Source organism: Colletotrichum godetiae (assembly GCF_030913485.1).
Source record: "Colletotrichum godetiae strain CBS 193.32 chromosome Unknown BDP55scaffold_61, whole genome shotgun sequence".
Taxonomy (NCBI): Eukaryota; Fungi; Ascomycota; class Sordariomycetes; order Glomerellales; family Glomerellaceae; genus Colletotrichum; species Colletotrichum godetiae.
The window spans coordinates 236,540-253,095 of record NW_026851309.1 but is presented as its reverse complement, the minus strand read 5'-3'; the positions used below and the strand labels follow the sequence as shown (position 1 = coordinate 253,095).

The 16,556-nt window shown below is 52.3% G+C and overlaps 4 protein-coding genes across 4 annotated transcripts; 2 read left to right on the top strand and 2 right to left on the bottom strand.

Annotated features, from left to right (window-relative positions):
* Positions 1 to 2,744: 2,744 nt before the first annotated feature.
* BDP55DRAFT_563132 (insulin-induced protein) lies at positions 2,745 to 3,947 on the top strand (the record flags this gene model as incomplete). Its single annotated transcript, XM_060570208.1, has 2 exons — positions 2,745 to 3,512; positions 3,567 to 3,947. 2 exons carry the CDS (start codon positions 2,745 to 2,747, stop codon positions 3,945 to 3,947), a joined length of 1,149 nt encoding a protein of 382 aa, XP_060424183.1.
* A 663-nt stretch (positions 3,948 to 4,610) lies between these two features.
* On the bottom strand, positions 4,611 to 5,326 carry BDP55DRAFT_733364 (uncharacterized protein; the record flags this gene model as incomplete). The annotated part of the gene is made up of 2 exons (XM_060580080.1): positions 4,611 to 4,807; positions 5,092 to 5,326. The coding sequence occupies 2 exons, from the start codon at positions 5,324 to 5,326 to the stop codon at positions 4,611 to 4,613; spliced, it is 432 nt and encodes a 143-aa protein (XP_060424182.1).
* Positions 5,327 to 9,320: 3,994 nt separating this feature from the next.
* BDP55DRAFT_361045 (ATP-dependent protease La domain-containing protein) lies at positions 9,321 to 11,409 on the top strand. Its single transcript, XM_060567036.1, has one exon. The coding sequence runs from the start codon at positions 9,571 to 9,573 to the stop codon at positions 11,224 to 11,226; it is 1,656 nt and encodes a 551-aa protein (XP_060424181.1). The 5' UTR covers positions 9,321 to 9,570; the 3' UTR covers positions 11,227 to 11,409.
* Positions 11,410 to 13,670: 2,261 nt separating this feature from the next.
* Positions 13,671 to 14,911, bottom strand: BDP55DRAFT_733362 (uncharacterized protein; the record flags this gene model as incomplete). The annotated part of the gene is made up of 3 exons (XM_060580079.1): positions 13,671 to 14,591; positions 14,647 to 14,787; positions 14,846 to 14,911. 3 exons carry the CDS (start codon positions 14,909 to 14,911, stop codon positions 13,671 to 13,673), a joined length of 1,128 nt encoding a protein of 375 aa, XP_060424180.1.
* Positions 14,912 to 16,556: the final 1,645 nt, after the last annotated feature.

Sequence of the window (16,556 nt, the reverse complement as noted above, 5' to 3'; positions counted from 1 at the left end):
GCGTCGACGGCCTCGATGGGCTGAAGGTCCGAGGGTTGATCTTGGCCACGGCTTCGGATCAAGGTTAGTGGGCGCGTGGTAGGCTGAGAAGTCCGAGATATGTGTAGAACGGGCTTATCACCTCAGTTGGTGTAGCATGGGGAATGGAATAAACTGACAAGACGTGGACTGAACCCAGGGACACGAAAAGGGAAACGCGTGTCGAGAGTCGTGTTCTGAGTTTCCTTCACAGGCGTGGCTCCAGGCGTGCATTGCCTGAGTAACAGGTGATATAATTCGGATTTCATGTTGGTGTCTCTGAAAATAGTGACTGGAAAGGGAAACGAGGGTTAGCCGGCAAGACATTAGACCCCGACGGCCCACGGGAAGCAAGGCTATCGCCGTCTTCCCGCTTGCCCCCGCCCCCCTTGGGGCCTTCGGTACCTACCTCGCCCTGATTGAGAATTCTGCTGGGCTGCATAGTCTCAAGTCTAGCAATTGAGTCTTAGTCATGACTCAAACTTGCGAGTTTTCATCTCCATCGCGTTCCCCCTTTCGTTCTCCTAGGATTTGATCCAGGGAACATGTCTGAATACGCGGACTGCTCGGAAACGGTCAAATATCATGGGTCAGCCCCTCTTTACGCCGAGTATCAAGCATTAGCTAAGCTGGCAGGGAGGTAAGGGCGGCGGTCGGTCGCACTTGCAAGGGTAGTTTCGCGGCTCTTAGAACACGCCAGGAGAGGGGGAGCGTGGAGAAGAAGCCGAATTCTCAGGTGAAGGAAAGAGCGGAGAGCTAGCTGGTACGGTCACGGGACCGCACCGGTGGATTTTTGGAGGCACTTGGAGAGAAAGAAAGGCGGTCATCCGCTTCCACTTTTTGTAGGTATCGGTCTGGCTGGGCTGGGCGGGAGCGATCAGCGAGGTGGTATCGCCGGTGCTCCTACGAAACGGAGTGACGGGGTGACGGGTTAGCAGAGTGTGGGGTAGCGGCGAATCAGCAGGTCAAGAATGTCATTTCAGGAGCCAATTCTGGTGGTCGAAGGGACCTTCCTCGATGCTGCACGCTCCTTGCACCCAGTCATGTGGCTCCACTGGGACACACAGCTTTTGCATGCATTTGGGGCTTGGCGGGACTTGGAGTCCCCTAGCTTCCGGCTCATGTGCCCGGGCGTCCTTCTTTTCGCTCCTCACCAATCCGAGGGATGCCAATGCTCAACAGCGGGGGGGAAAAGACTGTTTAATTGTGTGCAGGTACGAAAAGGTGTGTGCGAAAAGTGCAGAAATTTTGGGAAGCTACCTTACGGTCCACAGTCCGTTTGGTCACCGTGGTCACGCAGCATATTGGCATCAGCACCCTTTTGGTGTATTAACGACTGCAACGGCGGTCCAGTTAACGGCAGGTGTGGTGCATATGCATACAGATTCCGGAGAGGAGAAAGCAATGCAAGCCTTGCACGTTGGAGGCGACTAGAGTACCTACCGTGGGTAGGTATGGATGCAGAAAACAGAGGCATGTTGCGGTGCGGTGCAGGCAAAGCCGCAAGAACATGGGTAGGTCTCCATAGCTACTACCTATGAAGGTACTCCAGGTACGAGGCAAAGTACGGAGTATACATATATGAGCTACAAAAACGAGTATCCGCACTCAAAACAAAATGTACTTCGTCCCTACAAAACGGCAATGCAAATGCGCAAAGTCCAGACATGTGAATATTCTTACGTCCCCAGTTCCTAGCCCTCTTCCACTCCCCTCTCCTCACTTTTCTCTTCCTCGTAACTCCATGCAACCTCTTCCAACCTGCTTGCCCGTTGCTGTTTATTCCCCCAAGCCATACGACGCAGAGACCACACCACCATCACGCTGTGATTCCCCTCTTCTCGCCTGTTGCCCGCATCTGTTTTACCGTTCGTGTCTCGTCCTTGGTCGTAGCCGTCGTCGTTCCGGGCCAAAGACGCGCATGGGAATACCTACACGCCAGCCATTCTTCGTACATGCAGCAGACTCACGGCCGCTGAGAATCGACCCTCACGCCTTCCATTGCTTACGGTACTCGTCTGCCACGGACGCCTGCAAGCCACAGCGAACTGACCTCTAAGAGATGATGCCGCCGTCGCCGCCTCCTTCACTCCCGTCACCCTAACCTAACGCCTTGTGCCCATTTTCGTCACTCCCGTCTGTTTATAGCTGGTCATCTCGACTGCTTCTTTCCCCGGTACACACATATTGGTTTTTTCCTCTCTTCGCTATCCTTCCACTCCACCCACCACCAAACTACACGACATCCTGTGCCAGGGTTGTCTTGCATCAGCTCCTCCGAACCAACTCAACCTCGACCTCTCACCTTCCACGCTTACCTGTCGCATTTCCCAACAAAATATACGACCCTGGCTGCCTTTAAAGTACCACGCAACCACGACTCTTCCAATCTTTTTCGAACTACCTCTGTTCGTCCGAATTTCTCGTCATCTTAGCTCAAGGCAAACCCCGTAGCCCACGTGAGGCGAGACACTTGCCTCTTCGTCTGAACTTAACCTGTGACGACAACAATACCTCTCGCACAGTCGAATGCGGGGACTGTCTGGGTACTCTTATACGTAGACATTGAACCTCGCTGCCATCCGTAGCCCGAGCCTGCACCCTCGCTTCTACCTTACTGTGAGCACATAATTGAGCCCTACACCCTCTCGCCAACTAGCTCTTTGACTGATCTTGTCCTATAGCCTCCAACACCTCTCTTCCCCGCTACCCCACGAACTACAAACATGTCCGACGACGGCCCCCGTCTTATAAGGCCTATTCCTCGCCGTCCTTTCGAACTAAACCACATCGCTCCGACTCCGCCAGAAGAGGACTCGTCCTGCCCCAGTCCGAACCCCGAATTCGACTTGTCTAGACTACAAAATGCCCAGACGACGTCCTCGGAGTCTGGCTCCATACCTCGCGCTCAGTCGGTCCTGAACATGACCGCATCGACGCTGTTTGGAATCTACTCGCCAACCACGTACGGCAGAGACTCCCGAGATGAGCCAGATACACCCTGGGGCACTGGGGCGCAAACACCAATCAAGAGGGTCAACGTTGATGACACAACGTTTGAGGTTATGAAGGACCGCTCCAACCTGTTGCGCCGACGGTCTTCGTACCGAAGTGGAGCGAAGACTCCGCCGCCCTCGACAGCAACCACGGCCCTGTTCAATGTGTCCCGCATTGCACTGCTCTTCGTAATCGGCATGGGATACGGACTAATGGTCACGAGGTTGCAAAACGAGCACAGATTTTCGTCGTTCCAGGTCGAGAGTATGATAAAGCCTGGCTATGACTGGCAATACCTTACACTATGGGGCTTGTCTGGTGTCGGCCTCGGCGGCCTGCTCCCTTGGTTCGACGGCGTGTGGGAGGATACATTTGGAAAGGAGACAGTTCCGGAGGAGACGAGCGGCAGCACATCTCCAGAAGATGCCAGTCCTGTAAAGGACTGGGCTGTGGTTGTGCGCAGCATAGGCGCTTTTGTCGGCATTGTATTCGCCATTGTAAGTTGCCTTGCGTGCAAGTGACAAATGATATGGGACACTAACAATGGGCAGCGAAAACTCCCCTGGGCGTCTACCCTCCAGGTATCTCTCACACTGGCGCTGGTCAATCCATTCCTATGGTACTTGATTGACCGTTCGAAACCCGGATTTCTGCTTTCGGCCGCTGTTGGCATGGCGGGATCGGCGGTACTCCTTGGCATCAATCCAGATGTGATGCCTACCCCCTCATCTCTGACCTACCGGAACGAGTCGGAGCGGGCCTACTCGGAACCCATCACACTCGGAGGGCTCGCCAGCCAGGAAACCATAGAGACGGGCATCTGGATGCTCAGCGTCTTGTTCTGCAGCTGCGTCTGCTTTGGCAACATCGGCAGACGGTTGGCGTTGAATAAATCGGCGTCTGCGCGTGGCCGATGGGCTGGCACCAGATGACAAGACAGCATGTCAAGGTGGAAACTGTATCATTTCTGGTTATGAGTGTGTTCTCAGCTTTGTTTTCTTGGAAAGGTTGGAAACGGTCAAAAGGGGCATATCCGCGTCGGTACGAAGATTCATTCCCGGGGTGTATTCCATACTGTATTTGGTCTGATTAGCGTAATGGTATTCCCACCGTCGACACATGCCGCAATGCTAAGCGGCCGTCGCTGGCAACGAAGTATGCATTGCTCAAGTTTATCTTGTTGTGTTAGGCAGGACCGGTTTCAAAATACATGTCAGTATGACAATGTTACCATCATCCGCCCTATCGTCTATCCACTGCATGGCAGAGAAAGTGACTTGGCCTCAGAATCTCAAAGTTTCAATCTTCAACATGCGTGAAGCCAATTCCGTACCAATCAAGTCTACTTGCAGTATTGCTCACAATTGCAGTCTTCCTCTCACGGTTATTTTAGGGTATCCCTCTCTATCCATAGTAGATTCAATTTTCCCCACTATTCAAGCTCCTTGACGGCATCTTCGGCCAAATACCAAATCAATTCAAATCGCTTTTGTTGCCTCTCCGGTGTGCGTGCTGACGTCGACGATGTAATCCCCTTCTTCCTCTTCTGCTTGTAATCCATTTCTATCCCACACTCCATTTTTCCTCTTTGTCTTTCAGAGAGCCTGCTGCTTCAAGACATCGACAACCGCCTGCGATCTCGAAACGATATCGTTGCCGTAATCCACCTGCGGGAGACCAATCATGGTGAGCAGCTTCGGGTTGGCAATCATTTCGTTGACCGTCGCCGATCGGCCGCAGACGTCGACAAAGGACTCGGCGGCGGCGTCGGGGCCGCTGCGACCTGGTACGCCTGGGATCGTCCATGTCAGCGATTGTGGGCTCCTCTTTTTTTTTTTGTCCCCCTTCCCTCCTCCTTTGATTCCTCACCCCTCCACCTCACTCCGTGCCGCCGGCTTGGCCCGCGCGCGCACTTGCGTGGCTCGGGAGAGGGGGGGAACTCGGTAACGGGGTCCGACGATCTATCTTTTTCCTTGGTATCTCATTGCAAAATATCAAATTGAGAGGAAAGCAACTAGGCTTGAGAGTAGGATACGCGGTCATGGTTTTTGACAAACAAAAAAGAAGGTTCCTAACCAATATCTTGCTGAGGGATCTGCTCCGGATACCGCACGGGCTCGCCGTCGCGGATGTGGTCGAGCTCCGTCATGATGTACCGGGAGCGGTTGACATAGTCCCAGACGTGGAAGAGACCCTTGTGGGGGTTCGGCGGACTCCAGGCCGGGTGGGCCTCGATGGCGTCGATGAGCTCCGAGAGCTTTTCAATGATTTTGGCGCGGTGTTCGGGGGAGGGGAGGCCGAGGGAAGACATGATGGGCTATTTGTTCAAGGGTTTTCGTTCAAAAGGTTCAAAAATACCGACGATGTTGGGGAAAGTGATGCAGGAGGAGAAGAGCTGCGGTGTATGATGAGTAAAGCTGTTGAATAGGAAGTTTGATGGCTTGGCTTTTGGAGCAAAGCTATAGCAAAAGGACTGAAGTCCGCAAAGTGTCGTTCAATTGGTAGAGTAAGAAGAAGAGGAGAAAATGTGAGCAAAGTAAAGGGAAAAGTTTCCGAAAGCTTCCTCAATGTCAACAAACTGTCACATGGAAAGTTTCCTCTTTCTGTGAGTTGTCGGTGAGGGTAAGCAAGGGTTTGGAACGCGTTGCCGCGTTATTGTGGCATGTTGTCCCAATCGCACAGACTCGGCTGGGCAACGGAAAGGCAAGAGCCACAGCTTCAACTCTCGAATTAGGTTGCGTTTTTTCACGCTGCTGAGGGGAAAAGAGGCGAGTGGGGTTCAAATGGCGGCATCGATGCTACCCTTTAAGATGGGCAGAATGGAGGGGTTCGAGGGGTTAATAGGCAAAAGATGGGGTCAAATTGCTGGTCCAGAACCGAAGATCTGCTCTGAAACTGGAAGCTCAGTTGCAGAGTTCATATGGCGATTTCGTGTACGAATACCCTACCACGCGGTGGCAATAAATGATGGCCGCTTTTTTGGTGTAGAGAAAGCCTAAAACCCGGCCATCATAGCTTAACACCGCGTGCCTACTAGGTACAGAGGTGAGGTTGCACAGAGACTAAATGATACAATATATGCAGCATGATGTTAGCCACAAAGCCGACTGGTTCCCAATTTCGTAGAGAACCCCCGGCGCCTAATCATGCATGCCTTGTTTCTTCTTCTTTTCTCTCGCGCGTCGTACCGTGACATTGTTCTCTTCTAGCCGAGCTATGCAGGTTTTCCGACCATGGAGTTGCAAGTTGTCGTGTAACCACAGTCTTACAACAACTTACGCCCGCAGTGATTAGTTATCATACTCTCTGACCTGTGGCTGAGGATTTAGTCGACAACTCCCAATGAGAAGCTGAGACTGCGGAACAGTAAGAGGCTTTGATGTTGGGTAGATTTTCGCCTCGCACTTCTGTTCCGGGCAAAGGTTCGGTGCGAAATGCGCTACTCTAGAGTTGGATTCGAGCCATCAAACGACTCTCGTTACCTCGCAAGGTAGTAGCCCGTCTAGCAACCACTTAGTATCGGCAAGCCAGGTTCCGCGGTCCCGGCAAGTCTGACCATTTGTGAGGTCAAGATGACTGACGGCGGCAACGGCCATGCAAGGCGTCTGTGGCCAGGGACAGGCGCAAGATCGGGTGACCGACTGAACGAGTGGCAACCATAAAAGATGCTCAACAGCTGCTGGCTAGTGCGCTGGAAGTGAGCGGTATGCGAGTAGCCTCACGACTTTACGCCACTACATTGCTCGAGCAAGGCTGAATCGAGATCCTGCTGTCCTCGACCTTCGACCAAAGAGGCTAGTTGCTCGGGGAGGTCAGTGTTACCTAGGCTTCGTGGGTGATGAGCAGCCCCGTGGTCTACTCTGTTGTAGGTTAGGTAGTGTAAGAACTGCAATCAGTCAAAAGTCAAGACCCGAGGCTGACGACTAGTAACCAGGACCAGGACTAGGACTAGGAGTTATGGGAGTCTAGGACTGGGTCCTGAGCCAATGGGGACTTGACTGAGCTGAAACCGAGTTGGGCAAAATGTCATGTTGCAGATGCCCATGAGACTGGGAGGCAGAGAGATCCGAGACACGGTCGCCCGAAGGATAAGTCAGGCCTGCGCTTCTCAAGCCTACTAGGACGAGTGATTGCCTAGATTGCCGAGAAGAATTTAGGGAACAAGTCTAGAGCATCGATGTTGAGCGGAAGGTACAGAATGCAGCGGGCGTGAGGTGAGAGAGAGGCAGGGGCGAAAAGTAGCAAAGTGTCATGACGCACTGGATCTGAGAAGCTGAGCTGCATCTGAGTGGGTGCGGTCGCGAACAAGGCGCTGGAAAAAAAAAACGCTGGACCCTGGCTTGTCCGGGCATGTTTGCGCTGTCTTGGGTACGTGCAGGCGCTAGCGCCGATTGCCGGCCACAATAGAATCGAGAGGGATCGTTAAAAGCAGTTGCGATCACTTTCCAGAAGGCTCATCTTCGTCCGACTCAAGCATCGAGGTGGGAGGAAAAAACGCAGTTTTGTGTGGGAATACGGGCCACGGGCACATTGTTGCCTCCAGTTTCCCTGATGAGAGACAGAGGCGTCCGGCGGTACTCGCAAAGTAACGGTACTTGTCGGCATGGATGAAGCGTGGTGAATGGCCATGCTTGCTGATGTCAGGGTCCTGGGTCTCGTTCGCATCGAGATCTGTCTGTGGCCGCCACGAATACCTAGGTACGGAGTACGTGGTATTGCGGATTTTGGCCTTTCGGAAATTGTTGGTTTGACGGTTTGGGAGATGGAGGGCCCCTTGCAGATTTGCAGTTACTGGATCTTTCCCACGATATGCGAGAGATTGCTTGTGTCTTGCCGTAAAGTAGATGGATCGCCTGCCCAGCAACATGTCCCGGCCGGGATTCGGGCCAGAACAGACAAGAGCATACCTACCTAGGTACGCACCTTACCTCAATATGCAGAGGCTCTTGGAGGCGGGCCATCCTCCGAACATCACGTGGCATGCTTTGTCTCACGTCCTGCTGAGGTAAGCAATCCTGACAGCGTGTGCACCTTCCAGGAAGCCAGCAGTCAGAAACCCAAAAAGAGGGGCACCGAGATGCTGAATTGCGTCATACCACTGGTCAATATCTCTGTAACTTGCAAGTACCCAAAACGACATTCGTTAACAGGCAGGCAAAACTCACAGAATACAAGGGAGGCCGTCCAAGTTCGAAGGCTTCCTCTCGAGACAACACAGAAAAAAGAGACCCCCATCAAATCGAGGCAAGAGGCAATAAGTGGTAAAGCGTCTTTAAGCACATGAGATGAGCTGAAGATCTAGGACATCTACCGAGTTTAGATGTGCGTAAACACTGCTCCACAAATATCACAAAGTTTCCAGCTACTGGGAATTGCAGATCAGAAGAACAGTTACGGAGTAGTGCCGGTAAAAACCTAAGGCAGCTCGTAGCCCCAAGGTAAGGTAAGCAGTCGTCGATCAACCCGCCGCGCAGCCGTTGAGGAAGGGAAAATCCAGAAAGGAACGGGCTAGGTAGGCACGAAGACAATAACTGAAGCTGGTAAGGTATGGCTCAACCAAGTCATGTTGTCTCAAATCGGTCCCCCGTTCTCACACTCACGCTTCAGGTTCCCTCGTCCTTCTCTATTGGACCCCGTGGTGTCCAAGTGTCGTCACAACTAGCCTAGGAATTTGGCTACTGACAACAGCCCGCTAAACCCTTTTCTGTCTAGGCGCAAGGGGCCCCGTCCAGGGCATCTGGGAAAAGGAGCCACAAGAGCCCGCCCATGCGTCGTCGCCTGCCGCGAATTTCGCAACTTGTACCGGTACTTGACATGACCTTGGAATCTCTCGACATGGACCGCCGGGCCTGGCGCTGTCCGGGGGCGGCTCTCTTGCTGCTTCCTCTCATTGTTCTTCCTGTTTGTTGCTCATGGCTCCCCAATCGCTGTCCACCGTCTGCCTTTCTCTCCAATTTCATTGACCTCATTGCACGGCCACACCATCCCCCGAACGCACCCCTCCTAAACCGTCCAGCCGCCCAGCGAATTGGTAACTCGACGTTAAATGTATGACGCCTGCCAGTCGTTATCCACCATCGTTACCTTCGCGCCCCCAAACGTACCCTTTCTATGCGACAGACACTGGCCTGGTACATGCATCCCGCCAGTTCTCCAGCTTCTAGCTCCGGCCCTCGGTCTACTAGCTTTGTCGCTCTCTCTTCACCTGTCCGCTTTTGATCTCGTTCAGGCGCATCATGAGATCCGCTCGTTTCTGGAACCTCTGCAGCCCTGGTGATCCCGCATATATGACCCCTGGTCACTGTCCCCCCGTCTCTTTTTTGCTGGATCTTACATACGTTCAGGTGGCTACACGAAATACACAGCCATCCTCTACCTCTCGATCTCGGCGGAACGTTGTCTAACTATCTCGAAACACCGGCGACACGCCTACTATATATCACGAAGGCAGGATTGTGCTTGGGAAGCAAAAGTGGTTCACGAAACGAACCGGTCACGAACTCACACAAACTTATATCTAAGCTGTGCCAGCACCGAGCTGGTGCAGACGGCTTCATGTCCTCCGACCAACCCCGGGTAGTCGAGAGCAGGCCATCGGCCCTGACGTCCAACCCGGTACACGAAGCCGAGGACGAAAAGGACCATGGCACTGTTGACCGCCCACTGGAGGGTGACCAAGTTCGAGAAGTCATCCGGCTGATACAATGCCGAAAATGCTCCTACCCTCTCCAAGAGCCAATTACACTTCCTTGCGGCCGAAGCCTCTGTAAACGATGTGTGCCAGAAACACACACCCGAGAAAATATATCATATCCCGCTACGCCAAACAGACTACAAGGCTTCGAATGCCCTTACGGGGAATGTGGGAGGAATCATGCCGTGGGCGATTGTGGCGTCGATGTCATTCTCACCAAGGCAGTCAACAACTTCAAGTTCGAAATGGAGAAGGCGAAAGAGACGAGCACCAAAGCCGAGATATCCACGCACGTCATCATCAAAAACCCGGATGCTGGGCAGTCAGATACGAGCGACGACAACGAGGAAGTGTCGAGGGTTGTTAAAGGAGGCCCACTGCTCGCTGTCTACACGTTGGCAGACACAGGCGAGCTGTATTATAACTCGACTGTCACTTTCGCCGAAGTCTCATCACTGGGAGATGAGGCTACGTCCATCGATACGAGGACATTCTCCAGAGTAAAGGAATCCGTACGTACGGAAATGGACTGCCAGGTCTGCTACGCCTTGTTCTACGACCCCCTCACGACAGTTTGCGGGCATACTTTCTGTCGATCATGCCTCCACCGCGTATTGGATCATTCCTCCTACTGTCCGATCTGTCGACGAGGGTTATCAGTCAGTCCTCTTCTGTACCGGGAATCATGCCCGTCAAATGAGAGCCTGAAAACCATAATTCAGACTTTTTGGGCTGATGCCGTCCTCACAAGAGGAGATGCTTTAGCAGCGGAAGCAATGAACAGACATCGGGAGTTTGACATTCCCATTTTCGTTTGTACATTGTCATTTCCCATGATGCCTACTTTTCTCCATGTTTTTGAGCCGCGTTATCGCCTAATGATACGAAGAGCTTTGGAAGGCGACCGGACCTTCGGCATGGTGCTTCCACAACGACCTCGAACTGCCAATGACACACATTTTGTGCAATACGGAACTCTGCTGCGGATAGTGAATGCCGAATACTTTTCAGACGGCAGGAGCCTGATCGAGACATCTGGCATATCGCGTTTTAGAATTACCAGACACGGCATTCTGGATGGATACTTGGTTGGAAAGATTGAACGACTTGACGACATATCGATCGCGGAGGAAGAAGATCTAGAGGCAACCGAGACACAACAAGCCCTAGAAAGATACGAAAGTGCAGCTACACATCAGAGCGAAGACTCGACTTTGCCGAGACCAATTACGACCACACCGGAGGATCTCTCAACAATGCCGACCAGCGAACTTCTGTCCTTGGGCGTTTCCTTTGTGCAGCGAATGCGGCAACAGAGCGTGCCGTGGTTGGCACAACGAATGCTGGCTATATACGGGGAATGCCCTAACGATCCAGCACTATTTCCTTGGTGGTTTGCCAGCATCTTGCCAGCCAAGGAATACGAGAAATACAAGCTTCTGGAAACACGAAGTGTCAGAGAGAGACTCAAGATCTGCTGTGGCTGGATCTTGGAATGGGAGTCGAGCAGGTGGTGAGTAATCCCTGTCCAATGTTTCCCTTCTTTTGCGCCCTTTTGTTTGAAGTCTTTCCGCGTTTGTTCAGACGTTGTTCTGTGCGAATTCTTTTGTAGAAATTCAGTGCGGATGTTATCGTTGCCCCCGTTTGCTTGTTATTAGACAATTAAACAGACGGGCTAAGGTGCAGAAACTCTCAGGAGGGCCCTTATTGACGGCCGCTCAGGTCCCTCTCAGACTGCAGAATCTTCTGATGCTGGGGACTAGCTCAGTTACGGGCACCGAAGGTCTCACCCAAGAGACAATATATGAAGCCGGCGGTTAGGGGGCCGAGATTTTGCCCTGCGAGGGCTGGTTGATCGACTACAAGAGTCCCTCTCCGCTGGCATGGAGGGACGTCGGGGTGGCAGTTGTCATAAATTCTCGCATTTGCATGGCAGCATTAGGCGTGTACTAGGAATCCTTCACGGCATTACATCACGACACAATACAGATACCAAATTGGCCTACGTAGGTATACTAGAGAATCATGTCAAACAGAAGTTGAAGCATGCAAATTCGAATGCAAATTCGCTGGATTGAATACAGGTATCCGACATTGCGCTCAAATTCGAGATGATGCTATAGTGCTGCCCCGTTACCGGTCACCTTAGACCACAGCTGCGTTGGTGAATCTCATGCTTCGTCAGACACCGCCAACGTAATCAAGGCGCAGTTTTGCCTCCTGCTCTATGCGTCGTTTCTCGAATTCGCGTAGAGAACAAGATAGTAACAGCCACCACAAGGTCGACTACTCTACCCAGAGGGGACCTCAGTCGTGACGAGCAATGACCTTTCCAAGCCAGAGAAGGGACGAGGTGCCCTGCACCCTGCACCCTCATTCGTACTTGACAAACCTAGGTACGTTCGTGGCTCCTAAAGCTGTCTAGTCGTCGATCACGCCATCTCAACCTACAACCTTCTCGCATCCATCCTCCTCTGCTACAATACGACCGAATTTACCATTTTCCAAGCAACCGACTTCCCATCATCCTTCACGACGTAACACTATCACCTCGGAATAACGCTTCAAATATATGTTCGACGAAGAGCGCATCGACAATGGATCTAGGACAGAATCAGGCCAACGCCAAAGCAGTTGCGTCCATGTCCAAAGGGGTAGATAACATGACGCAGGTCATCGCCAACCAGACGAGCACGACGGCTGGTGCGTCTCAGCCGGCTGTAAATAAGACGGAGCCGAAGCCATTCGGTGGTTTGCCGCGCGAGGCAAATCCTGAATCATGGTGACAAAAATCACCAGCTAATGCAATATTGTAGATTCGTATCAAAGTATACAACTTCGCTATCTTACAGATACAACCCATTGAACCTACGGAAGCTACGGAGGGATCGAGGAAGTTCAAGGACGCTGCTAGCCCGATCGTCACCGAGACAGATGGAGTAGAACACCAGCGCCATCCACCACCGTACACGCCTTCACCAGCTTACTGTTGACTTGCAAAATGTTCAACCAGATACTTCTGGCTAAAGCAGAATTCTACAGCGTGAGTGTTCCTTGCACTATGATTGAATGCCGAATAATATCAACGACTAGAGAACATACAGGGAAATACCTTCAAATTTAATTCCTTCCAATAAACGGCGATTTTTATAGGCTCCGTGATGCCAGCAGGGCGTCGAATGATCAAGATGATCCGCATTCGGCTAAGCTTTATATGGAGGAATGGCGCAGATATACAGGCAACAGTGACCATACTTTCCCACTGCACCGCTCTCAGATGGCTTAAACTAGACCTGCCGATTCGAGACAACTTGGCTCACCCCAGGAGCCGGGCGGAGATGATTTGAACGGAGTACGAGTATTCTGGGCTACCGAATAGTCGTCGCCAGGACCAACTTCGACGCCTTGAAAACCTCGAGACTTTTGAATTATCGTTGTGTGTTGTCTCAATAGAAAGTGACGACTCCCACTGAAGTGATGGTGTTTGCAGTCACACGCCGAGGTATGAACACTTGAACTGAGCTATCTAAGATGCGCATATCACCGTGATCAAGATCCCTTTGAGGCTAGTTAAGTAGAGAGATCCCCGTCATTCGTCAAGAGATCAAGCAATTTTAAGTCTAGACGATGGTCGCGTGTATGTGAGAAACACCCTCGGATGTCAGAACTGTAGCTTCGTCCTTCAACCCTCCTTACAGAATGCTGACTCGGGATTTCGCGATGACCTTTTTTATTCAGGAAATCTCTGGGCGATAGCTTGCTGGGAGCGTCTTTCTGGGGCTCTGCGATACTCGCGGTGCGTGGATGTGGTCAAATCAATTTTCTAAGGTAGGCACCCCTTTTCCCTATGTTCTAGTGTCAAAACTGATGACCATGTAACTCCATGACACCTCCCAAATAGCAAAGGGCACGAATCTAGACCAGGTCTGCCCAGCACAGACAATTCGAAGTTTTCCCGTGTTTACTGAATCCCAAAGAAGGCATCGTCAAACTTGCCGTGCTCCATCTCCGTCATGTCCCCGAAGAACATATCATCAAAGCTGTTGCCGTCGCCCCCGTCCCCGCCCATGTTCATGTCGAGATCCATATTCTCCATGCTTGTGGTACCGTCGAGGTTAAATAAATCGTCGATGTTCGTGGATTCCTGCTTCTCCATCTTGGCTTCCACCGGCTTCTCTTGCCCGGCTGTAGATGCTGTTACTGCTGCTGCCGAAGACGGGGGAGCTGTGCCACTCTCTTGTTTTGTGGCATTATCTGGGGGAAGGAGATTATCGAGTGACAAGAGGTCACCGCCCATATCACTGGAACCGAATGACATGTCCATGGCCGCATCCTGTGCTTGGGCTTGGTCTGGTGCCTCGTTGCTGGGTGGCGCCAAACTGAAGGTCATATCTGTGAAATGGAACTCTGGGTTGTTGCCCTCAGTACCGCCTCCAGAGTCGCCATCGAGGTCGAACAAGTCGTCCATGGGCGCCTCTGGGGCACCTGACGGCTGAGGTTGTGAATTTGGCGGCGAGGCCTTCATCTCCTGCTTGATCTCGCCCATGGGAGCCATCATAGCCGGTGGTGCAGCGGGTGGCGCGGGCGTCATCTCCTGCTTCACTTGGGGACTGGATTCTGGCGCTGGCTGGAAGCTGACGCCCATGTCCGGGAACGGAGCCATGGATGGTGCTGTGCTCGGTTCTGCGGGGACCCGGTGCGGGCCCGTAGCCTCCGTGATATTGGGCTCATTTTCAGGGGGCGATTGCTCCCGAGATGATGAGTCGAGATCGATGGCCATGGGTGATTTGGTTTGCGCCTCGACTGGTGCAGGCTGTTGCACCGGTTGTCTTGCTTGCTGGAACCGATCCAGATCTCTTTGCAGGGCAGCCTTGGCCCGTATCTGCCGTCGGTGTTATGACTGGGCGTGCGAAAGGGACCTTACTTGGGTAACTTACTATCTCGCTCTCTAAATCATCCAGTTTCCAGTGGAAGTTTTCGATGATCTCTGGCATCTTTGTTTGCAGAGAGGCTTGGGCCTGGGATTGATGCCTGCCATCTTTGCTAAGAGACTTCAGTGCCTTGCCTGTTTGAATCAGCTGCGGATATAATCAGCCATTGCATTCAAATGTATGTGATCAAAGCAGATGTACAAACCACATCGTTAATAAGTCCATGCAGGGCTTCTGCAGAGTCAGAAGTCGCCGCCTTGGAGTTTGCCATTGCGGCTATGTGACGCCACTGGCTGTATGTTTAATGACCAAATTTTCGACGAGTTACGCGTGCTTTAAACGGAAAAGTCGGTACGCCAAATTAAACTGGCGCGATATAATGATAGATGCCAGTCGGCCGTTTTAAGGGGATGTATTACTTTTGGTATTACGAGGTTGACGAGACTGAGAGAGGCCAGGTGTATCCGTAGATTATGTGAATGAAATCTTTGGCAGCGGCAAGAGTGAGTGAAAATGTGTCCGTTGATGACCCCTTCTTTAATCGAGTTGGTGGGATGATCGAGGTTGGTTTGGTGAAAATGAATCGTTTGATGGTTGCTCAAGTTGCAGTCAATTCTTTGACAAGCATCAAAACGCCAATGGTTGACGTCTGGACGTCTGGACGAGCCAGGTCCCCAGCCTTCTTTCCCGAGGAGCAGTACGTACCTTACTTCATACGCTGAGGCGAGTTCTCTGTCGTCGATTGAGGTCGAATGCGAGACTGAAGCCCGAGCGCGAATTTTTGACCAATCAGACACATTGTGAGGCTCAACCAATGGACAGCCAAAGCGCGGATGCGGGCTGCTGTGGCCATGCAGTTGCGCCACGTCCACATCAATCACAGCTCCTAGCGCCAACGAGGAAGGAACATTGAATGCACTGTGAGCCCCGGAAATAACCCCGCACCTGTCATACGGCACGGGGTGGACGCAAGAGGACCAAGAAGGCGCCAGCTCGAAGCGGTAGGGCACTTTCCCCTCTTTCTGTATTTCCCCTCTGTCTCTCTGGCTTTGGTTCCACCTTTTCTTCCATGCATCAGATCACGACCAACGTGGAATCTTGGGATGAGTTCGACTACTGAAAGGATGTTCTTCAGCTGACTTGAAACCCGCTTGCGTCGGATGGAAGGCTCATTGGGGACCGTGAACTCCTGCGAGAGGCTCTCATCGTCAAGAGTCTGGTCTGTCTGTGTCTGCGTACCTTTCCATGTCAACACTCATTTCGCCGACATTGGGTCTCCAGACGGCGACTTGGATGCCCTTTCACGTTCAACAGCAACCAGTCCACATGTGGTAGACGTTCCTCGATCTCTCGGAGGACGTTGTTGCGGATACGGAAGACAAGGGCCAAGCCCACCGTCGGGAGGTATGGATAACCCTATTGCTGCCGCCGGTGAGCTAACCCAGGACATCGTTCGTCCCATCGTGCCGGGAGCCTTCCTCCCGGGAAATTGGTTGCGTCCTGCAACAACAAGATTCGTAACCCACATGCCCGGTTATTGATGCTCGGAACTCTAGCGTCTTGGGGGTCATTATGCATGCTGGAGCTTGCTGTGACTTTACATAATGTAGGTCAGAGAATGTCTAGCTGTGAGACACCCCGAGCCACCAAGTAATCAGTAATGATGAGCCCAATGACATGGAGTTGGTTGTCGATCAGCCGTTCTTTGAAAGCGGGACGGATTCTTATTCTGGCTCATATACCGAGTTGAGTCCCCGGCCGTCTGTTCTTGATTGTTCAGTTGCAACAGGTTGAGCATTGGTGTCGTGGTCTACTCACGCTAAATGCTTATATCTCATGGTTGAGGCCGTTAGTGCCGCCCCCGATCGCGACTTGGCGTGAGGCATGAGATAAATCCTGGGAGGCTCAGTATTAGT